Source organism: Chiloscyllium punctatum, chromosome 39 (genome assembly GCF_047496795.1).
Source record: "Chiloscyllium punctatum isolate Juve2018m chromosome 39, sChiPun1.3, whole genome shotgun sequence".
Taxonomy (NCBI): domain Eukaryota; kingdom Metazoa; phylum Chordata; class Chondrichthyes; order Orectolobiformes; family Hemiscylliidae; genus Chiloscyllium; species Chiloscyllium punctatum.
The window spans coordinates 67039459-67064229 of NC_092777.1; the positions used below are offsets into that span (position 1 = coordinate 67039459).

At 44.1% G+C, this 24771-nt stretch overlaps 1 protein-coding gene across 4 annotated transcripts in view; it reads right to left on the reverse strand.

Moving 5' to 3' along the window:
* The window catches only part of abcc3 (ATP-binding cassette, sub-family C (CFTR/MRP), member 3), a 137525-nt gene that overhangs the window by 20852 nt on the left and 91902 nt on the right, over positions 1-24771 (reverse strand). For 2 of the 4 annotated variants that reach the window (XM_072558991.1, XM_072558993.1), the window contains exons 15-23: positions 23884-23950; positions 20348-20474; positions 19038-19214; positions 18787-18954; positions 13946-14129; positions 10360-10465; positions 5480-5633; positions 3551-3758; positions 2745-3055 (exon numbers count right to left, since the gene is read on the reverse strand). In XM_072558991.1, the coding sequence (XP_072415092.1) occupies positions 2745-3055; positions 3551-3758; positions 5480-5633; positions 10360-10465; positions 13946-14129; positions 18787-18954; positions 19038-19214; positions 20348-20474; positions 23884-23950 (1502 nt within the window). The remainder of the gene's footprint in view (positions 1-2744; positions 3056-3550; positions 3759-5479; positions 5634-10359; positions 10466-13945; positions 14130-18786; positions 18955-19037; positions 19215-20347; positions 20475-23883; positions 23951-24771) is intronic. The other 2 variants (XM_072558990.1, XM_072558992.1) reach the window with 1 other exon arrangement.

Consider the following 24771-nt stretch of genomic DNA (forward strand, 5'->3'; position numbering starts at 1 on the left):
GGATGTGGGTAGGGGGTTAGGGGTTCCACTCTGATTTTTCACTTCTTCTACAGGGCACATGCTCCTCTGATTTAAAAGCTCTCCGTGATGGCGTTACACACATTACAGACCCAAAAGTTTCTAAACTGAGAGCATCACCTTCAGATCAAATCCTGTTTCAATATTTGTGTGCAAAGGAGGTTGGTACTCTTCGCAGAATAAACCCCACAGCAAACCATTCAAATTCAGACAAACAATTTGAACACTTCCACATTCAGCAGTGTTAAATCTCTAGGATTCTCTGGAATCTTCCCCAAGTTCACTGAATGTCGAATGGCACAAATTGTGTTGTAAAGAGAGTGGGGGGAAAGAGAGAAAAATAAAGGGAAGGGAGGGGGGAGAGAGAAAGAGAGAGGGGGGTGGGAAAGAGGGGGACAGAGGAGGAGGGGGGAAGAGAGAAAAAGAGGGAGAGGGAGAAAAAGAGCAAAGAGGATAAAAGAGAAAAAAAAAGAAAAATGAAGGGGGGGGAGGAGAGAGAGAGAGAGAGAGAGAAAGGAAAGAGGGAGTGAGTTCGGGAAAGAGAGCTCGTACGAAAAAGAGGGAGAGAGAAAAAAAAGAGGGAGAGAAAAAAAAAGAGGGAGAGAAAAGAGAGAGAGAGAGAGAGAGAGAGAGAAGACAGACAGAGAGGAAAAAACAAAATGAGCCAGAGATAGATAAAGAGACAGAGGGGGTAAGGAACAGACAGAGACAGAGACATATTTAGACAGAAAGAATGATAGTTAATGGTTGAGCTAAAAGGATAAAACAGAAAGTGAACAAGTTAAGCCACACACGACTGGGTGTATGAGCAAACACCAATTTATATCTAGATAAAAAGATAAAGATCAATTAGTACTGTTTATTCCAGTAAATGGTCTCGGTATCATTCAGCTGACATTGCCTGCTCAGAGACCCAGACACACACACCATACACTCTTTGCTCAAAGGCCAGATATATAATACCCAGTAATCGTCATCTAAGGGATCTGCGTCTTGCTCCCTCCAGGCCAAACACAGTCCCTTTCCATAGAGACCACAATGAGTGACCTTTACAGTACCCATAGTCTTGGCCAGGTAGTGACTGTGTTAAGGGGCTGACAGTGATAGAGGACTGTGGTGTTTGTGGTTAGAGTGTGTGGAGTGCAGACTGTGAGACATGTCATCTGCATACATCCTCATTTTGTTGTTCATGGAGTTATTGGTGGCACCAACTAGGTTCCCTTGCCCATACTGACAAAAACAGCCACGGAGCCACTGGGTAAATGAGTGGCAGCCTCCCCTGACCCATGCTGTTTGATACCATCGTATTTTGGGAATGTTTCCAGGCTTTGGCAAGTTCCTATCCCTAGACCAGAGCCAGTATCTTTCAACTAGGATAAAACAATGCATTGACTATCATAAAACAGTGCACAAAGTGTAACTTCTGGAGTTAATTTCAGCTGTGTGGCTATTAGTGACAGACTTTGGTGTCTGTTATGGTCCACATTTTAGAATTGGGGATTAGACCAGAGGTACACAGACCTGCCAAATAGGATTTGTGACAAAGGGAGTGTGGTTATGGGACAGTGTCACAAAACTCACAAATTCTCCAATCCACAATCTCTCAGGGTGCAGCCATGTTAAAGATCACTCACATGGTGATTGCTGGTGAGCCCAAGTTCTGGAGCATTTCTGTCTGACAATAGCTTGTGGGCAGAGAATATGGTGGTGCTTACTGTCAAGCGGAACAGCCAGTCTGGAGTACACATGGCCCTTGGACCAAGCTGCCTCTCAATGTGGCAAACCAACAGACAACACATGAAATGTCAGCCGCACTAATCCACAGCCTCACACTTACAACACCTGGAAAGTGATGACAACATTAACACCAGCATGAGTGCTGGCATGGACAGGTTGATTCACAAACACTAACTGCATCAAGCCACACAAAATAATCCAACAAAGAACCACAAAGGGAAAAGCAAAGAGGCAAGGGGGAGCCCCAGCGTCAGCCACAGTTTTGGAATTTCAGAACAGCAGTACATGATGGTATCTCTCCTGATATTAATCCCTCTCTCCCTCACACTGTCACTCAGTAACCCCTCTTCCCCACAGTAACCTGTTTTAGTGACTGTATCTCTCCTGATATTAATCCCTCTCTCTCTCACACTGTCACTCAGTAACCCCTCTTCCCCACAGTAACCTGTTTTAGTGACTGTATCTCTCCTGATATTAATCCCTCTCCCTCACACTGTCACTCAGTAACCCCTCTTCCCCACAGTAACCTGTTTTAGTGACTGTATCTCTCCTGATATTAATCCCTCTCTCTCTCACACTGTCACTCAGTAACCCCTCTTCCCCACAGTAACCTGTTTTAGTGACTGTATCTCTCCTGATATTAATCCCTCTCCCTCACACTGTCACTCAGTAACCCCTCTTCCCCACAGTAACCTGTTTTAGTGACTGTATCTCTCCTGATATTAATCCCTCTCCCTCACACTGTCACTCAGCAAGCCCTATCCCCACAGTAACCTGCTTTGGTGATTGTCTCTCTACTGATGTTAATCCAGCTGGATCATTCCCTACATTTAAGAATAGGGTGTGTCAAATCGAATTAGAATTTTCTTGACACTTTAAGGGTCTGACAGTGAGACTCCCCCCTTCATAAAGAATACATCTGCACCATTCCATCGTCCTTTGCACCGCAGTTTGTCCAGGAGAAAGTGGAGAGGTGTTCTGGGAGGTACCTGTACGAAGAAGTACACAAAAGCCAGTGGCACGATTAGCAGAGTAAACCACGGGGTACTGGCGACTACTACTATCATGGTGGACAGGGAGACGAAAAATGTTGCAAGGAACATCTGGAATGTCAGGGGAATGACTTCATCAATCACGTTAATGTCCTTGCCGAAGCGATTGATGATGCGTCCGATGGGTGTGGTGTCAAAGAATGCCTGTGGTGTGTGTAACTTGTTGTCCAGGAGCTGTGTGTGGAGCTGCCGAGCAGCAGCTAGGCCTCCGAGTGCCAGTGTGAAGGAGGAGATCAGAACTAGGATCCCTGTGATGGAAACATAATGCAGTTCCAGAGCAGAGGTTAGCACATAGATGAGACATTGTACAATATTCCCAACCTCCTCCCCAACCAGCACCAGTCCAACCCCAACCATCCCAGTACTGTGCATGCAGTTAGTCCCTTCTCCCAAGTGCTGACAATGTCAATTAGATTGGTGAGCAGTGAAGGGATTAATCTGGGCTCAGCTTCATTACTATTATGTGAAGGTGTACACTTAAACTATAAGCTTCACCAAGAAATTAGGAGAAATGTTTAAATAATTTATTTAGCTCTGAAATCTAGAGATTTTTCCAAATTACCACAAGGACCTCTGGACCCCTTCAATAATTGAGAGACAGAATTATTCCTTTTACAGATGCAAACTCCTGATTGGTATAGACCATTCAAGCCCCATCTGCTTCATGGCAGAAATTGTTATTAGTTGCTGATGAACATGCTGCCTCCTGCTGGCTCAGTTTCTAGGTGTAGGATGGGCCTTACCTTGTGTGAAGCCAAGTGCCGCGTACACTCCTACCCGCATATAGGTTCGGTGCTGGGTCCTGTTGAAGGCGGGGTCATTGGTCCAGTCACTTAGCCAGAAGTTGGCACCGATAGCTGCAGCATTTTGGCAGCAGTACAGGAAGCAAATCACAACAGAGATGAAGGGACCGACTGCCTTCAGGTACTGCCAGAATACAATCAGTTTAACCTGCCGTCGAAAGACAGGATTCAGTGACTCAAATCAATTGCTGTTATTTAGACACATGCCTCACTTTCACCCCTGAACCACTTCCTGGCAGTACGGCTGAGCTCAGCAACTCCCAGACTCCATTATCTCAATCCCGACGGCACTGTGCAACTCAGACTCTATGGTATTCTGTCGCCAATCTCCAGGAAGAATAGGAAATCACAGAGAAGCTGATGGGAAGGACTAAATACCAGCATGGGCCAATTGGGCTGAATGGCCTGTTTATGTGCTGCAATATCACCCAGGAGGAACCAGCCTTGTTACTGACAGTCTCCTCTTCTAGCCTTCCACTTGGGATATATTCACCATTCACTATTCCAAGTGTCAGTAACTTAGTGAATCTGTTGCTGCGAGTGTAATTGTAAAGCACACCACTTTTTGTTTCTCTTTACTCTGAATTGTGGCCTAAAATGGGAAAAGATACAGCCATTTTTTAAGATGCCATGGCACCAAGGGAGGGTCTGAGACACCATGGCACTACAGATGGGCACAGAGTAGGCTTCACCCAGGAAAAAGTGCTGATTGGTTCATGCTGAAGATTAGTGGCCTCCACAACTGGTCCTCAGTGCATGAGCTATTCTCCAGTTGGCTCCTGGGCAGGTGGTTAAAGTGTATATACAATACAGAGGCAGAAGCCTCCAGACTACTCTCTCTTTGTAGTAAAAAAGAAAGCCTGGAAGAAAATTAACTATTCTCTCCCACCAGTTCTTATAAGCTGTTGCCTCTAACCAGTGACTGAAAGACTGAACAATGAGCATTCCATTTGCCCTCTCTTTACAACAAACTGAAGGTACTTGGAAGAAGCAACTGAGATCAGAAGGATTCAGAAAGCAAAAAAGGTATGCCTCATTGAATCCTGTGGAGAGTGCTATTGAACTGTGTTTCCCCAATGTTTTTTCTCCACTCATAACATCTATGTGTGTCTCTGTACCTGTCTGCATGTAACTATTGGTGTTTAAGAAGGGGTCAGAGTTTCAATAGTAGAATTACATGCTGCTCATTCACAATTTTTGTTTGCCTGTGGACAGAATTGAAGTACAGAAATCTGGCCAGAGTTTCTTGTTAACCGGAGTTCATCAGACATAGAAATTGGAACTTCAACTTCAGTAACACCCGTGAGTAGAGGGACTTGAGTGTAAATGCACTTTCCCCAAGTGGGTCACAGCATGAGAGACAACTAGGGCTAAAATGCCTTTGTTAAACTTTTAGAATTTGAATTCAGTTCTTAAAAACCTGGAAGCAATAGAATACTAGTTCAAGGAAAACTTCTCATGAAGTTGGGAGATTGTCATAAAAACCCAAATGATTATCTGATGCCCTCTACAAGGAGGGAAATCTGCTGTTCTCACACTGTATGGCCTACGTGCAACTCTGGACCAACAGCAATGTCAAGGACTTTAACTGCTCTCGGAAATGACCCGATAAGTCTTTCAGTTGCTAAGACAGTAGGTGGTTCATCCCTACCTTCTTAACGATAATGAGAATCGAGAATAAATGCTGACTTTGCCTACGAGCCCTACATCCTGCAGTGAATAAGTGAGTGTCTCAGAGTAAGTTACAGGTAAACAGACAAAGGGAAACTTCAGGGAAAGTGCTGGGACCTCAGTGCCACGGTAAGAGGGTGGCATGTGAACACAGCTGCCAAGAGTGACAGAAGTAAGAACTGTGCAGTGTGAACATACCCTCCCAGTTTCTGCTGTCTCAGCCTGGATTAGGTCCTTTGGTTCATTCTTTGGCTGTGGAACAGTATCTGCCACCTTCTTCTTCTCACTCAGTCGCCTCCTTGTGGATTTCCACGTGGATGCCTCACCATCTGATGAGATGACACTGATTTGTCTGATAGAGGAAGAGCAAATAGCAGAAGGAAAATGTCATCAGGAACCACCATTTAGTTCATCAGGGAGGGGGAATAACGCAAATCTCAGCTGGATAAGGTTATAGGGTTTCAGTCCCTAAAGATGACTAATGAACAAGAGAGGACTTTAGAAATATTGGTGAAAGTTGTCACAGCCACCATTATTGAAATTAAACTAGATTATCAGCTGCTATGGTGGGATTTGAACCCCTGTCACCAGAACATTGGTCCGGACCTTTGGATTACTAACCCAGCGACATGACAACTACACTACTGTCTTCCCAAACATGGAAATAAAATACTCCACTGCACTATTTCAAAAAGCAGGGGAGACATCCCATGTCCTGAATAAGTTTATTCTTCATCCAACATTGAAACATAAATTAGCTGGTCACTTTGACATCCCTACAAACACTACATTTGATTGGCCATAAACACAGAAACACAAGGATGGCCTTCAGTCCCTCAATCCTGTCCGAACTTTTAATGAGATCGTGGCTCATCTGTGACCTACTTTTGCCTTATATTTAACAATAAGAAATGTATTAACTTCAAATTTTGATGATCAGTTGATCCAGCAGGAATTGCCATTTCGGGATGAGAGTTTAAACTTCTACTGCCCTTTGTCTGAGGAAGTACATCTTAAATTTACCCCCAAAAGGTCTAGCTCTAATTTTTAGACTCTGCACCCAATCCTGGACCCCCCCCCCCCCACCCCCCCCGGCGAACATAGCCTGCATGCTGTCCAAGGTTAGGATGCTTCTTCCGGAGATGGTACTCAGAACTTGCTCCCAGTCTCCAAGTGTGGACAGCTGTCACCTTGATTGTTGTGTTCTTGTCTGTTTGATATGAAGCCAGCATTCCACTAGATTTTTTGATTAAAACATTATGATTGGGAGCAGAAGATAATGATCTATTTACCTAGACCTCTAATCTTTTTGCTCCTTCACGGTTTCTAGTTGTCCACCATTTAGAAAGCCCCATGTTTTATACCTTTCAGGTTCAAAGTGGATTATCTCATTTCTCTCCATCAAACTTTGTCACTTAACCTATTAAGATATAGGTATTCTGAAATTCATTGCCTGACAAGAATCTAAGGTTATCAGGAGTAGATGGCAATATGGAATTTAAAAGAAACAGATCAGCTTTGATCTTACTGAAAGGTACACTCGGCTCAAGGGGCTAAATACAGTCTAGATTAGAGTGGTGCTGGGAAAGCACAACAGGTCAGGCAGCAGCCGAGGAGCAGGAAAGTCAACGTTTTGGGCAAAAGCCCTTCATCAAGAATGAGGCTGGAAGCCTAGGGAATAGAGAGATGGTGGGGCTGGGGGAAGGTAGCTGAGTGTGCAATAGGTGGATGGAGGTGGGGGTAAAGGTGATAGGCAGGAAGGAAGATTGACAGATGGGACAGGTTATGAGGATGGTGCTGAGCTGGAAGGTTGGAACTGGGATAAGGTGGGGGTAGGGCAAAAGAGGAAACTGGTGAAGTCCACATTGATGCCCTGGGGTTGAAAGGTTCCGAGGAGGAAGATCAGGCGTTCTTTCTCCAGGTGTCGGGTTATGAGGGAGTGGTGATGGAGGAAGCCCAGGACCACCCACCTCGGCAGAGTGGGAGGGGGAGTTGAAGTGGGGGCGGTGGGGTTGGTTGGTGTGGTATCACGGAGATGTTCTCTGAAGCTCTCTGCGAGTAGGTGCCCTGTCTCCCCAATATAGAGGGGAGGCCGCAAGGGGCTAAACAGTCTAGTCCTGCTCCTGATTCACTGGTTGTTTGTCTATTGTAATTTTAGGCTTCAAACACCACCAGTTACAATGCTACCCATCTTGGTTATCAGTAAATTTGGATTAGTAGCTTTCTGTTGTAAAGACCACTCTTTTTCATTTTAGTTTTGATTATGAACAGAATTAGGAAAAGGACTGTTTTACAACAAAAGACTGAGGAAGGATTTAGAGTACCTTTAAAAGGCAAGTTACTGAAACTCACCATGGGCCACGTTTACACGGTTTCTTTACTGGGCCCAGCATTGGGACCTATACACAGCGAGATTCAACCAGCAACAAGCAGCTGATTGGTTTGTGGCATTATGACCATGGATGCTGGAGGTAATCAGCCTAACAGCAACAACTGATTGGTTCCTGAGCAGCTGAATAGCTTGTGGGTGTGGATGATTGAGTGAGAAGCCTATGGACCTCTGGGAAGGGAGTTGGTGTCGCCCTCTTGCTGCCTCCAGTGAAATATTTGAAGCTAAAGAAAGCCAGATATTTGCTTTCTCCTCCCAGCTGCTGGAAGCTGTTCTCTTTAACCAGTAAGTCAGAGACTTCATAATTTGTGAACCAGTCACTTTGTGCTTCCTAGGAGAAAATGAGGACAGCAGATGTTGGAGATCAGAGACCCAGAGTGTAGTGCTAGAAAAGCACAGCCGGTCAGGCAGCATCAGATCAGCAGGAGAATCAACATTTTGGGCATAAGCCCTTCATCAGGAGAATCCACCCCCCAAGGCTCCCAGTCTCATTCCTGATGAAGGGCTTTTGCCGAACCGTCAGTTTTCCTGTTTCCCGGATGCTGCCTGACCTGCTGTACTTTTCCAGCACCACACTCTCTACTCTGCTTCCTGTAAAGAAGCGAAAGAATCTGACGAAAGAGATCAGATAACTGAAGGACTTGTGAAATAAAAGGGATGTCCCATCCGATCCTGGGGGCTGGTGAATGGAACAGTTTGCTAGTTCTCTCTCCACTGTAACATTACTTTTTTTTTGTCTGTTCTGAAGGGTCACTGGATCCCACGCGTTAACTCAGATTTCTCTCCGTAGATGCTACCAGACCTGTTGAGATTTTCTAGCAATTTCTGTTTTTGTTTCGGATTTCCAGCATCCACAGTTCTTTCAGTTTTTTGTTTTATGCCTGCCTGTACTTGTCTGTGTGTGCAAAGGGCAAATGTGGAAGGGGATTAGAGTTTTAATTAGTGGTTAAATGCCAACAGTCCATAGTTATTCACTTGCGGTTAGAATCTATTTAATTGTAATAAAGAGTAATTTTTTGTGAAGTACTACTCCCTGGTCTGTGCTTTCTGTCAAACTTGATTCTATCAGATGGATAAATTAGGGACTGTAATTTGATACAATTTTCTCAACTTTTTAAAATTCAGTTGTGGGACTTGATTTCCAGTGCATGATCCCAGTGAGAAGTGGCACTGTTTCTCAAAATCATTTACTGAATACAGTACACAGGTTAGGCCTCAACACACCTTTGTGAGCCAGCACTGGCCACATCCTGCTAATTAACATACCTGCTCATTATCCCCACTCTGGATGACAAAGAGGAACAGTCTCCAAACCAAGTCATTAACTCACTTTCAATTCTACAACCTTCAACTTTAGCTCAGTCTGCCTTGGGGAATTTTATAAAATATCTTCATTAAGATCTCATTATCTGTGAGAATAATAGGGCTGTTATGGTACAGGATTTTAACTTTCCAAACATAGACTGGGACTGCCATTGTGTTAAGGGTTTAAATGGAGAGGAATTTGTTAAGTGTGTACAAGAAAAGTTTCTGATTCAGTATGTGGATGTACCAACTAGAGAAGGTGCAAAACTTGACCTACACTTGGGAAATAAGGCAGGGCAGGTGACTGAGGTGTCAATGGGGCACTTTGGGGCCAGTGACCATAGTGATGGAAAAGGATAGACCAGATCTAAAGTTGAAGTTCTAAATTGGAGGAAGGCTAACTTTGAAGGTATTCGGCAAGAACTTTCAAAAGTCTAGATTAGAGTGGTGCTGGAAAAGCACAGCAGGTCAGGCAGCATCTGAGGAGCAGGGAAATTGACGTTTCGGGCAAAAGCCCTTCATCAGGAATAGAACTTTCAAAAGTTGATTGGGGGCAGATGTTCGCAGGTAAAGGGATGGCTGGAAAATGGGAAGTCTTCAGAAATGAGATAATGAGAGTCCAAAGACAGTATATTCCTGTCAGGGTGAAAGGAAAGGCTGGTAGGTATAGGGAATACTGGATGACTAAAGAAATTGAGAATTTAGTTAAGAAAAAGAAGGAAGCATACGTCAGGTATAGAGAGGAGAGATCAAGTGAATCAGAGTATAAAAGCAGGAGAAGTATACTTAAGAGGGAAATCGGGAGGGCAAAAAGGGGACACGAGATAGCTTTGGATTCTCCTTAACCCTATTTGCCAAAGGGTTTTTAGAAATACATTGAGGGCAAAAGGGTGACCAGGGAGAGAATAGGGCTCTCCAAGATCAGCAAGGCAGCCTTTGTGTAGAATAGCAGGAGATGGGGAGATACTAAACGAATATTTTGCATAAATGTTAACTGTGAAGGACATGGAAGATATAGAATGTAGGGAAATAGATGGTGACATCTTGAAACATGTCCATATTACACAGGAGGAAGTGCTGGAGGTCTTAAAACACAAAGGTGGATAAATCCCCAGGACCTGATCAGGTGTACTGTAGAACTCTGTGGGAACCTAGAGAAGTGATTGCTGGGCCCCTTGCTGAGATATTTGTATCATCGATAGTCACAGGTGAGGTGCCCGAAGACTGGAGGTTGGCAAACGTGGTGCCACTATTTAAGGGGGTAAGGAAAAGCCAGGGAACTATCCTGTGGGAGCTCTGGAACAAGCTTTAAGAACCTCCAGACATCACTGATCTGTGCGGCTCTGGGTTAACGGATAAAATGATAACAGAACTCTGCACATACCTCATGAACTGTTTCCGTGCCTCTGCTGCTGGGGGCTCATTGTCACCCAAGTCAATGTGGTTACTGAGGGTATCCTCCCCAAGAAATTCCTCCTCTTCATCGAGTACTGAGAAACAACAAGAAAGGAGTTCATAACAATCCAGAGTTAGACCACGCTGATCTGTGCGAGGGCTACACTCAAAACAGAACCCACCCAGAAGCCTGGAACAATGGCCATGGAAAATCCTGCTGCAGACCACTTTGCTATTGGCTGGCCAGCTGATTCCAAATGAATGACAGAACTGATTTCATAAACAATTTTATTGGGAGCTAAACTTAGACTGTATGGGGCAGGATAGTGGCAGAGACACTGATTCCCAGGAAAAGTCCCAGATCATAGAACATTCCCTGCAGAACCAGCTGGCAACACCTGCTCCTTCACTAGCATTCACTCAGCTCAGATAGCAAGAAATAGAGAATAAGTGAGAGACAGATGGATAGAGCTAACTCCCTGATTCATGCCTTGGTGTTAAGTGACCTGCTTACAGAATGCTCAGCATCATCAGCAGTCAAGATTTCATGAATGGTTTCTCTTTAATCACAACTGGCTCTTTATCCTTTGGAGTAAGTTTACTTTTTAATTTTGCAATCCTGGTGGGAAGTCTCACCTACACAAAGCAAGTATCAGGAATCTAACTCCAACTCCAGGACTTGCCAGGGTTCAAGACCTACCATTTGGTACAGTGATCTTGTTTACCAAAGGGCACCAGAGCCCAAAAGCGCTCTCTGAACTAATGCTGTGGAAACATTCATCAATGCAAAGATCAATCCAGCTTAGCGGTCAGTACCAAGTTCACCTAGTCTGCACAGAAACCTAGTTCAGTTGCTCGCTTGAGCTTGCATGTGCTGTATGTGACTGGTCTGTTATATTGCCTGGTTTCTGTAAGCTTGCATCCACGTGTCCACCTGTGTAATTGAGGGGGAATGCTGGCCTGGGCCCAATAACTTAAGTAGGAGATAGCAGTGGGAAGCTGTGCGTGGAGTCAGAGGAGATAGGAGAAGCGTGAAATGAGTATTTTTCATCAGTATTCACACTGGAAAAAGACAAAGACAATGTTGTTGAGGAGGAAACTACGATACAGGCAACTAGACTACAAGGGGGTGTTAGCAATTTGGGAAAGTGTGAAAATAGATAGTCCCCTGGGCTGGATGGGATTTATCCCAGGATTCTCTGGGAAGCCAGGGAGGAGATTGCCGAGCCTTTGGCTCGGATCTTCATGTTGTCATTATCTACAGGAACAGTGCCAGAAGACTGGGGGATAGCAAATGTTGTTCCCTTGTTCAAGAAGGGGAGTAGGGACAACCCTGGTAATTACAGACCAGTGAGCCTTACTTCGGTTGCGGGTAAAGTGTTGGAAAGGATTGTAAGAGACAGAACTTATAGTTATTTAGAAAGGATTAAGTTGATTAGGGATAGTCAACATGGTTTTGTGAAGGGTAGGTCATACCTCACAAACCTGGAGTTCTGTGAGATGGTGGGTGAGGGTAAAGTAGTTGACGTAGCATATATGGATTTCAGTAAGGCATTTGACAAGGCTCCCCACAGTAGGCTATTGCACAAAATATGGAGGCATGGGATTGAGGGGGATTTAGCATTTGGATCAGAGATTGGCTAGCTGGAAGAAGACAGAGGGTGGTGGTTGATGGGAAATGTTCATCCTGGAGTTCAGTTACTAGTGATGTACCGCAAGGATGTGTTTTGGGGCCACTTTGTCATTTTCATAAATGACCTAGTGAGGGCGTAGAAGTATGGGTCAGTAAATTTGCAGATGACACTAAGGTTAGTAGAATTGAGGATAGTGACAAAGGATGTTGCAGGTTACAGAGGGACATAGATAAGCTGCAGAGCTGGGCTGAGCTGAGAGGTAGCAAATGGAGTTTAATGCAAAAAAGTGTGAGGTGAATCACTTTGGAAGAGCAACTGAAATAAAGAGTTCTGGGTTAATGGTAAGATTCTTGGTACTGTATATGAACGGAGAGATCTCGGTGTCCATGTACATAGATCGCTGGAAATTGTCACCCAGGTTGATAGGGTTATTAAGAAGGCATATGGCGTGTTAGCTTTTATTGGTAGAGGGATTGAGTTTTTGAATCAGTGAGGTCAGATTGCAGCTGTACAAAACTCTGGTGCGGCTGCGCTTGGAGTACTGCATATCCGATCGCCGCATTATAGAAGGAATGTGCAAGCTTTGGAATGAGTTCAGAGTAGATTTACCAGGATGTTGCCTGGTATGGAGGGAAAATCTTATGAGGAAAGGCCAAGGGACTTGAGGCTGTTTTCATTAGAGAGGAGGAGGTTGAGAGGTGACTTAATTGAGACATAAGATATATCAGAGGGTTAGATAGGGTGGACAGTGAGGGCCTTTTTCCTCAAATGGCTAGCATGAGGGGACATAGCTTTAAATTGAGGGGTGATAGATATAGGACAGATGTTAGAGGTAGTTTCTTTACTCAGAGTAAAAGGGGCGTGGATCGCAATGCCTGCAATATAGAGACTCACCAACTTTAAGGGCATTTAAATGTTCATTGGATAGGCATATGGACGAGAATGGAATAGCGTAGGCTTCAGACTGGTTCCACAGGTAGGCACAACATTGAGGGTTGAAGGGCCCGTACTGTGCCGTAATGTTCTATGTTCTATGAGTTGCACAGTCACAAACTTACCATCTGGAAGATTGTCTGCAGCATGAGTGTGGGTTTTGGAGAGATTAGAGGGAAAAAAGAAAAAAAAGGTACAAAAGTGAACATATTATAACCTGCAAGAGCTGGAATTCAGCATGCTGGCTGTCTGTCTGTCTGCTCTCAATAACACTGCATGGTAAGATGGAACTGGCATATACCAGCCCCACCCTCTGTGCTTCACAAACTCTGGGTTAACATCCTTTTGATCAATTGTGCTTCCCCCTCCTCTCCCCTTTCTTTCTCTTCCCCTTTTAATGCTTGAATGTTACAGTGCAGGAGACCATTCAGTACGGCTTTGCAAGATCTGATTAGCCCCATCTGAATTTTTCCCATAGCCTGACAGTATCTTCTGTTTTAAGCATTCATCAAGCTCCCCTTTTGATAGTTCCTGTTGAATATGCATTTATCGCTCTGTGTAATAAATATTCTCAACTTTCCCCTAGATTTTCTGTGGCCTTGGTTACCAACATTTCAAATCACCGAAAACAGTTTAGTTTTATTTACTTTATCAAAAGCACTATACAATTTTGAATATCTCTATCAAATCTCCTTTAATCTTCTCTACTCCAGAGAATAATCGCAGTTGTTCTGTTATTCCCTGCACCCTAAAAGCAGAATGAGATCTAACCAAATATTTTATGAAGTTTCAGCACAATTTCCTTGTGTTGGGTAATCTATTCTCTCGAAGAAATCCAGAATTCTGCGTTTATTTTGATTAACAGCTTCCTGGACTCATTCCATCACCTTAAAAAATGATACACCAGTTAACACTTTGTAAAAATACTGCAGGTGTTAGCGCCCAACAGTCGTGTGACAGTTTTCTAATTACCTTGGGCCTCTGCCCCCAGCCCAAAAATCCTCCTACCTGTTGGCTCATCTTCCTCCAAGTCATCTCGCTGGGCATAGTTTCGTAGGAATTCTGCAAAGGCTCCGTTCTGGTTCTGCAGCTCCTGATATGATCCCATCTCGGAGATTCTGCCATTCACCAACACCACAATCTGATCCACTTGAGGCAGGAAGCTGATCCCGTGGGTCACAAGTACTCGAGTCTGCAAAGGCAAAATAAAACCGACAAGAGATCAAAGGCTGCAGCACAAATCACACTGTGAAGAGAGCAGATAAAACTATTCAGTACCCAGTCCTCACTCTCACGACAGCGGGAACGGAAGGGAGGGAATCATGATGGCCTAAGCAGACAAATATTCAACACGATCACCAGCTCCTCTACCCCCCACCACCCCCCTTCAAATTCATTTATTCACTGGTTTCATGAAGAACCAGTTTCGGAAAACACAAATATTAACTCAAATATGTCACCACAGAGATATTCTGTATTTCCATATTAAGTCATATAACCTAACAGAGTAATACATTCAGCTGCGTGGCTGACTGCACCATTCAGTTAGATTTGATCATTGTTTATTCAGGGTAAAGGTCACTCACAGTGTAAATTACAGAAACATGAAAGACAGGAGCAGGAGGCAGCCATTGGGCTCTTTGAGCCTGCTCCACCATTCGATGTAATTATGGCTGATCATCCAACCCATCCTGCTGTTCCTGCTTTCTCAAAGGGGATCATACCATTTGATCCCTTTATCCCTAAAAACTACACCTTAGTTTCAAACATTCAATGCTTTGATTGCAGCCTCTTTTGGTGGGAGTGAATTCCACAGGCTCACTACTGTCTGGGTGCAGCCATTTCAGATCTCAGTCCAAAATGACCTAATCCATATTCTCATACCTTAACACCTACTTCTGGACTCCCTGGTCATTGGGAATATCCATCCTGTGTGTATCCTGTCTACTCCTGTTCGAACCTTATAAGTTTATAAGAGATGCCTCATCATTCTTCCAAACTCCAGTGAAGTTTTTATTTATTTGAAGATGCGGGTATTGCTGGTTAGGCCACCATTTTATTGCCCATCCATAACTACCCAGAGACAGTTAAGAGTAAAATCACATTGCTGTGGGTTTGGAGTCACATGTAGGTAGACCAGGTAAGGATGGGAGTTTCCCTTCCCTCACCCCAACTGATCCAGACAGCCATCCCATGAAGTAGCTTGGGAAAGCTTTGTTCTTTTCCCTCCATAACCGGAATATCTTTCCTCAAATAAAGAGACCAAAACTGCAGGGACCACTCCCCGAGCAGTGTCAGCAGGGCCCTGTATAGCTGCATTAAGAAATCCCTCTCCTGTACGTGAATCCTCACTAGGGTGGTCCACATGCAGTTTGCTGCCTTCACCACCTGCTGTACCTGCATTGCTTACCTCAGTGACCGGTAGACGAGAACACCCAGGTCCTGTTAACCTCCTCTTTTCCCAATTTATCACCATTCAGATTATAATCTGCCTTCCTGTTTTGGCTTCCAAAATAGATAATCTCAGATTTATCCACATTATGCATCATCTGCCCACTTAGTTTGTCCAAATCCCACGGCAACGTCTCTGTATCCTCCTCACAGCTACCCTCCCACCCAGCTTTGTGTCATCTGCAAACTTGGAGATATTACATTTTGTTTCACCATCGAAATGATGAATTATTGTGAATAGCTGGGGTCCTGGCACTCATCCCTGCTGTACCCCACAAGTCACTTACTACCTGATACTCAAAAAGAGCCAGCTACCCTTGCTCTTTGCTTTGTCTGCCAACCAGTTTCTATCCATGTCACTACTCCACCCCAATGCCATGTGCTTACATTTTAAATAGCAATCTCTTCTGTTAGACCCTAGTGAAAACCTTCTGAAAGTTCAACTAAACCACATCCACTGACTCTCCCTTATCAATGCGACTAGTTTCACATCCTTGAAAAATTCCAATAGATTTCTCAAGTGTAATTTTGCTTTTGTATATCCATGCTGACTGTCTGATCTTGTCACTGCTTTCTAAGTGCTCGGTTATTAAATCTTTTATAATGGACTCTCGCATTTCCCCAACTTCAGACATCAGACTGACTAGTTAGAATTCCCTTTTTCTCTCTACCTCCCTGTGAAAGTACAGAGGTTACATTAGCTACCCTCCAATCCATAGGAACTGTAACAGAGGCTACACAATCTTAGTAGATGACCACCAAAACGTAAACTCTTTCTTGGGCCACTTCCTCAAGTACTCTGGGACAGAAATGATCAGGAGCACATTACTGCAGAGGCTGGAATCTGTACTGAAAACAGCAAATGCTGGAAATCACAGTGGGTCAGACAGCATCTATGGAGAGTAAGCAAGCTAAATATTTGAGTCTAGATGACTCTCAGAGCTCAGGCGATTACGCCCTAGGGATTTATCTGCCTTCAATCTTACCAATCTCCTGAATGGTATTGATTTCCTTCAGTTCCTACCTTTCACGAGACCCTGTGCTCTCTAACATTTTTGGGATGTTATTTATGTCTTCCTTTGTGAAGGCAGAACCATAGTATGTATTTAATTGGTCTGTCATCACTTGTTCTGTTTCTGACTGTGAAAGGACCTACATTTGTCTTCATTCATCTTTTGCTCTTCACATATCTATACAGGTTTGTTTTTACAAATCAGTTTGTAGGTTACCTGCACAATTTCACACTATATTTCACTCTTTAATCCCTCCGTCCTCCTTTGCTGAAATTCAACTGCTCCCACTCCTCAGGTCTGCTGCTTGCTTTGGACAATTTGTATGCCCCTTCCTTCAATCTAATACTATTTCTAATGTTCCTTGTTAGCCACAGCCAGCCACCCTTTTCTGTTTTACTTATGCACCAGGCAGGAAGGAACAACTGTTGCAGTTCATCCACGTTCTCTTTAAATGTTCACTATTATCTTTTAACAGTTATCCATTTAAGTTACATCCCCAATCAGAATCAACTCACACCTCATACCACCAGTTCCTTTATTTCGATTCAGTCTCCGAATCAACGCTATCACTTTCCAGCTAACTGAAGAATTTTATCATATTATGGTCACTGTTCACAAGGAAACAGCCCTTCCTGATGAAGTGTTTATGCCTGAAACATTGATTCTCCTGCTCCTCGGATGCTGCTTGACCTGCTGTGCTTTTCCAGCACCACACTTTGACTGACTCTCCAGCAGCTGCAGTCCTCACTGTCTTCTAGTTGCTATTCCCAAGGGGCCTTGCACAGCTAGTTTGTCAATTATTTCTCTCATTACACAGCACTAAGATGGCCTGTTCCAAAGTTGGTTTCTCATTGCATTGATCCAGAAATCCATCCTATATACACTCCTGAAATCCTCTTCTACAGCTTTGTTACTAATTTGATTTGCTCAATCTACATGCAGATTAAAGTGACCCATAACATTATAGATATTCCTGTAGTGTTTGTATTCTAATTTCCTGTTTAATGCCTTCCTCAGTATTAGCACTAAAGGTTGAGGGTCTGTATATGACTCCACTATTGTTTTCTGTCACTTGGGGTTTCTAAGCTTTACCTGTCCAGATTTCATTCACCAGAGTTCTTAAATTAGAGAGGTTACATTAGCTACTCTCCAATCCATAGGAACTGTAACAGAGGCTACAGAATCATGGTAGATGACCACCAAAATGCACACTCTTCTAGGGCTACTTAAGTACTCTGGGATAGAAATGATCAGGAGCAAATGACTGCAGATGCTGGAATCTGTACTGAAAACAACATGGATGCTGCCTGACCTGCTGTGATTTCCAGCATTTGGACACTAAGCAAGCTAACGTTTTGAGTCTAGATGACTCTTTCTCAGAGCTCATAAATGATCAGACCCTGGGGATTTCTCTGACTTCAATCCCACCAGTTTTCTGAATGAGTCTTCCTCACTATGTTAAATTCCTCTTTGACTAGCAAGATTCGCTATCTCCTTTTTTTGTCTGTCCTTCCAAAAATCTGAATGAAACTGGACATTCAGTTCCCTTTTCCTAGACACATTCCCGTGATCCTAATTATATCGTATCTATTTAAATCTGCATAATTAATTCATCCACTTCATGAATGCTCTGTGCATTGAGACACAAGGTCGTAATAAGTGTCTCTTTAACATTCGAGACCCGTTCACATTATTTTGGACTGCAGTTCTGTTTGATAATTGCCCTTCAATTCTCTATCACTTTTCTTACATTTCAAACTGTCTTTTGCCCTTGTTTCCATCTCTCTGCATAGGGTCCCATTCCCCCTGCTATTTTAATTTAAAGGCTCCTAACCATTCCAGCAAATATTCCCCTGGGGTCATCAGTCCTGGTCTTGCCCTAAATATAAGAAGCTAGGGACCAAGTTTGAAAAGTAGGGCCTTAAAAGCAATCTCAGGATTGCTACCAGTGCCACAGATGTATCAGATGAATATGTGGCTGGGGGGGGGATGGTGCAAGGGGGGAGGATTTCAGAATGCTGAATCTTTGGGACTGGTTCTGAGAGTTGGGACTCCAGAATGTCCTACAGCTGCTCAAAGACATCCTTGGCCTTGGCACCCAGGAGGCAACAGATCATCCTGGAGTCTCCTTTGCGGCAATGGAAGTGCTTATCTAGTCCTTCCACTATTACTATAGCTTTCCTAACACATATCCCTTCTCTCTTCTGTTGCAGAGGTGCAATGAATTTGGCTTTGCTGCTTTCCTGAGGGGCCATCAAAAGCTGTTTTGCAGGAGAATGGCCACAAGGGACTCCTGTACTTCCTTCCTAACTGTATAGACTCTGTTTATTCAAGAGAAGAGTCATTCATCATGGGACTACACAGGGTTGGTGACAGATATTTTACCTTTCCCTTCAACACTCCTTCTGGGCCAATGACTTTATCGAAAATGTGTTTAGCCACATGTGCATCCACAGCTGAAAGGGGGTCATCCAGGAGGTACACATCCATGTCGCTGTACACAGCTCGTGCCAGACTCACCCGCTGTTTCTGCCCTCCGGACAGATTTATTCCCTGTAAAAGGAGCATTGGATAGTCAGTGTAAAGCCCTAGTTCAGAGACTGATGGAGAAGGGAGATGTGAGTGAAGACACTTACTTTTTCACCAATCTCAGTCTGGTCTCCACCAGGAAGTACATTCAGGTCAGTGATGAGTGCACAGGCTTCCAGAACCTGTTGGTATTTCTGTTCACTAAGGAGCTCTCCAAAGATAATGTTGTCTTTCAAGGAGGCATTCCGAATCCAGGCCTGCTGAGGAACGTAGGCAACAGATCCCTGCCAGTTAAAAGGAAAATACTTCTGTATGAATAACTGCAGTCTTCACAAATGAACCTTTCATTTTTAAAATTAGCACTCACATTAGCACCCAAAACCAGTATCTATTTGATGGTTGCCACTTACATCTGAAGTATTCAGAATTTAAGCAGAAACAGCTAGATGCACTCATTATTTCATACCATCCTTATGTTGTAATAAATGCAAATCGTAAATAAATAAGAACATGCCGAAAAGCTCAGTGCATCAGCTCCAAACATATATGACTCGCTGATTTCTGATCAGAACCGCTGCCCCCATTTTTGCTGCGGTTAACCCATCATTGTCACTGAAAATCTGCTCTAGACTCATTAATCAAGAATAGAGGAGCAGTAGGCCATTCAGTCCATCAAATCTGTTTCACCATGCAATCCAACCATGGCTGATCATTTACTTTAATGCATTTACTCCACACTTTCCATATTCCTTTGACAGATTTCTGAATACCAATCTCTACCTTAAAACAGACCCAAAGGCTCAGCTTCCACACTTTCTGGGACCTTCCAAATATTCAAAATCCTCAGACTGAAAATATATTCTCCTCATTTTGATCCCAAGTGGCACCACTCTCACCTTTAAGTTGAGCCCCTGGTTTTAGACTCCTCAACCAGGGCAATCAGCTTCACTGGATCCACCCTGTCTCTGCAATTAACTACTTTGTAAGTTTCATTGAGATCATCTCCCATTTCTTTAAAGTGTAGAGAATACAGTTTCCCCAGTCTCTCCTCATAAAACAGTCTTAGCAGCCCCAGGACAAATCTGATGAACTTTCTTCGCACTCACTCTACAGCAATAATATCCTTCCTGAGGTCAGGGGTTTAAATGTGTGGACTCAACGTGTGGAACAAGACTTTGTTACTCCTGTCCTCAAATCCTCTTGTGGTAAAGACCAACATATCATTAGTCTTCCTCATTCCCTTTATTTGCCCCGTTAGTAATTGCATTACCACTTCTTCAGATATTTAATCCATTCCTTCTTACTGGAGTTGATCCATCAACATTACACAGAGCTGTGCCCGTGAGTGCCTGACTGCGATTTTAACCATAGACGTCCACCCGCCCCGAGGAATGGGTCAGAGAGTGGGGGTACTCACATGGATTGCCACGCTGCCCTCCAGCTTCTCCATTTCTCCCAGAAGAGCAGAGATGAGTGAGGATTTGCCACATCCAACATGACCAACCACTGCTACCAGGGAGCCTTGTGGCACCATCAGACTGATCCTGGATTAAACAAACAAGAAAAGGACAATTCGCAGGTTTCACCTTTCCGAATCAGAGGTTCCAAGGCAGCACAGAGACCCAGGTAGTTGGATCACCACAGCGAGAGAGACTTCAACCCTAGGGCATCAATGTGGACTTCAACAGTTTCCTCATTTCCCCTTCCCCCATCTCACCCCAGTTCCAAACTTCCAGCTCAGCACTGTCCCCATGACTTGTCCTACTGGCCTATCTTCTTTTCCACCTATCCACTCCCCCCTCCATCCCCCACCCCTGACCTATCACCTTCATCCCCTCCCCCACTCACCTATTGTACTCTATGCTACTTTCTCCCCACCCCCACCCTCCTCTCACTTATCTCTCCACCCTTCAGGCTCTCTGCCTTTATTCCTGATGAAGGGCTTTTGCCCAAAATGTTGATTTTGCTGCTCCTCGGATGCTGCCTGAACTGCTGTGCTCTTCCAACACCACTGATCCAGAATCTGGTTTCCAGCATCTGCAGTCATTGTTTTTACCTAGATCTATTGGTAAGTCAGGAAGCAACATAACAGGATGTAAACTCAAGGTTTCAATTAAGGGACTGACAGAGGAAAGGAATCTCTCAGGGAACTGTGAGGAAGGGCGAGTTAGGTTAACTCTGTCTTTTACTTGCACCTCAGGGTCAGAGCTTCAAGTGCAATTGCAGAATTTGGAGCATGTTCCTATCAGACATTCCTACTGAAGTGTGCCAAAGTGTCAGTGTTTATGGATCACTGCACCGCTGCAGGCTAAAGTGTGCTCAAATTCAGCTGTTCTTTCTTTGAAAACAAATCTATAATTGCATTAGAAGCAGTCAAAGGCGGCTAACTTGGCTTGTTCTTGGACTGAAGCGTTTGAGAAGAGACTGAACACACTTGACCTGTATTCAGTTCAGCCCAGAAAATTGAGATGTGACTTTATTGAAACTAACAAGATGTTGTGGTTCTGTTCACCGCGCTGGGAATTTGTGTTGCAAACGTTTCGTCCCCTGTCTAGGTGAGATCCTCAGTGCTTGGGAGCCTCCTGTGAAGCGCTTCTGTGCTGTTTCCTCCGGCATTTATAGTGGCCTGTCTCTGCCGCTTCCGGTTGTCAGTTCCAGCTGTCCGCTGTAGTGGCCGGTATATTGGGTCCAGGTCGATGTGTTTGTTGATAGAGTCTGTGGATGAGTGCCATGCCTCAAGGAATTCCCTGGCTGTTCTCTGTTTGGCTTGTCCTATAATAGTAGTGTTGTCCCAGTCGAATTCATGTTGCTTGTCGTCTGTGTGTGTGGCTACTAAGGATAGCTGGTCGTGTCGTTTCGTGGCTAGTTGGTGTTCATGGATGCGGATCGTTAGCTGTCTTCCTGTTTGTCCTGTGTAGTGTTTTGTACAGGCCTTGCATGGGATTTTGTACACTACATTGGTTTTGCTCATGTTGGGTATCGGGTCCTTCATCCTGGTGAGTTGTCGGAGAGTGGCTGTTGGTTTGTGTGCTGTTATGAGTCCTAGTGGTCGCAGTAGTCTGGCTGTCAGTTCGGAAATGCTCTTGATGTATGGTAGTGTGGCTAGTCCTTTGAGTTGCGGCATGTCCTCGTTCCGTTGTCTTTCCCTTAGGCATCTGTTGATGAAATTGCAAGGGTATCCGTTTTTGGTTCCTCTTCCCCTTTTTGCAGTTCTGGTGTGCTGCAGTGTGTTGTGGCCCTTTTGAATAGTGTCTTGATGCAATTTGATGCAACATGAGCAAAACCAATGTAGTGTACAAAATCCCATGCAAGGCCTGTACAAAACACTACACAGGACAAACAGGAAGACAGCTAACTATCCGTATCCATGAACACCAACTAGCCACGAAACGACACGACCAGCTATCCTTAGTAGCCACACACACAGACGACAAGCAACATGAATTCGACTGGGACAACACTACTATTATAGGACAAGCCAAACAGAGAACAGCCAGGGAATTCCTAGAGGCATGGCACTCATCCACAGACTCTATCAACAAACACATCGACCTGGACCCAATATACCGGCCACTGCAGCGGACAGCTGGAACTGACAACCGGAAGCGGCAGAGACAGGCCACTATAAATGCCGGAGGAAACAGCACAGAAGCGCTTCACAGGAGGCTCCCAAGCACTGAGGATATCACCTAGACAGGGGACGAAATGTTTGCAACACAAATTCCCAGCTCGGTGAACAGAACCACAACAACGAGCATCCGAGCTACAAATCTTCTCCCAAACTTTGAACTAACAAGATCTTGGGGCAATGATAAGGTGGATAGTCAAAGGATGTTTCCTCATCCTGAGGTAGAGCAGAACTGGGGAACACTTAAATAAAAGGTTTTCCTTTTCAAGATAGATAAGGAGAATTTTTTCTTTCCTCACAGAGTAATTAGTTTGTGGAATTTGCTTCCTTGGTTCTCTGTGCATTGAATCTATCCAAGGCCGAGTCAGATTGAGTTTAATAGAAATGGGAATTACAGTCATGGGTAGATAGGGACGAGCAATTGAAACAACAAGCAGAAGGCCTGAATGGTTTGATCCTGCTCATGAGTTTTCGCACTCTCTCTCGTTGCCCATTACCCACAGCAATGACATTAACATTGCACACACTCAACACAACGAGGGAAATGAATTCAACAGATTTTTGCTTTTCATTGTTTGGCAATTTCTTGGTTTGGTTCTTCTCAAATCGGGAAAGTTGTAATGAAGCTTAATGCAGGGAGGAGGGAAGGAGTACGAATGATTGGATATTTGAAGCAGAGGAGTACACTCAAGAGGAGGGAGAAATTGGTGAGAATAAGTCCAGATGGGAGACGGACCTTCACCAATCAAACACAATCCATCCCTTGCCTCTTGTTTACTGTGTCTAACCTTGAGCCATTTTGGAATTACCTGGGAGCTTGGGGAACCTTTTGTTCCTCACTGCTGTGTCCAAGGCAATGACTGACCAATCAGAGTCAACTTGTCAATCAATCAGCCCTCTTTACCTTTGTAATATAAACTAACGTGATAGTTTGAAATTTAGCATCCTTGCATTTAGCCAGATGAGGGCAAGATGAGAAGTTTCAGCAAAATATCACTCTTCAAAAATGTTGGATTGAAGTTGTCTTGGACAGTACATGAAGCCATAACTGAGTGGGTGAAATTGTGGCCCAGCAAGCCTACAGCACTCGGAAACAGGAACTATAGGGAGGAAGCCTGACGCTCAGCATCCTCATCCCCATCCCAACTCCCAGTCAATGCCTGGAACTCCATACAGTGCTCAGAGCCCTTGGCAATGTGCTTGTCCCCAGTGTCTCCCTCGCCAATCCATCCAGAATCTGGTTTCCACCTTATCCCAGTGGAAGTACTTTAAGGTTTTACTGTTAAACCTTTGAAGTGCAAGATTACAACTTGAAACATGCTTACCCATTGAGAACAACAGGATCAGTCTTTCCCCAGCTGAAGGTTCCGTTCAGCATGGTGATAGCATGTCCTACAAAACAAAAGAGAAAATTTAGAGTTAGAGACAGTGTCAGAAAGGAAGACACAGGAGGAAAGGATGTAATCGAGAGACACACAAACGGCAGGCGAGAATGTGCAAGGGGGATGTGGGACAGAGAGGGAAAGAGGGAAAGAGGGAAAGAGAGAAAGAGAGAAAGAGAGAAAGAGAGAAAGGAAAGAAAGAAAAGAAAAGAAAGGAAGGAAAGAAAGGGAAGGAAGGGAAGGAAGGAAAGAAAGGAAAGAAAGGGAAGGAAGGAAAGAAAGGAAAGAAAGGAAAGAAAGGAAAGAAAGGAAAGAAAGGAAAGAAAGGAAAGAAAGGAAAGAAAGGAAAGAAAGGAAAGAAAGGAAAGGAAGGAAGGGAAGGAAGGGAAAGAAAGGAAAGAAAGGAAAGAAAGGAAAGAAAGGAAAGAAAGGAAAGAAAGGAAAGAAAGGAAAGGAAGGAAGGGAAGGAAGGGAAAGAAAGGAAAGAAAGGAAAGAAAGGAAAGAAAGGAAAGAAAGGAAAGGAAGGAAAGGAAGGAAGGGAAGGAAGGGAAAGAAAGGAAAGAAAGGAAAGAAAGGGAAGGAAGGAAAGAAAGGAAAGAAAGGAAAGAAAGGAAAGAAAGGAAAGGAAGGAAAGGAAGGAAGGGAAGGAAGGGAAGGAAGGGAAGGAAGGGAAAGAAAGGAAAGAAAGGAAAGGAAGGAAAGGAAGGAAAGGAAGGAAAGGAAGGAAAGGAAGAAAGGGAAGGAAGGAAGGAAGGAAGGAAGGAAGGAAGGAAGGAAGGAAGGAAGGAAGGAAGGAAGACACACACAGGGGAAAGAGAAATGGATGATAA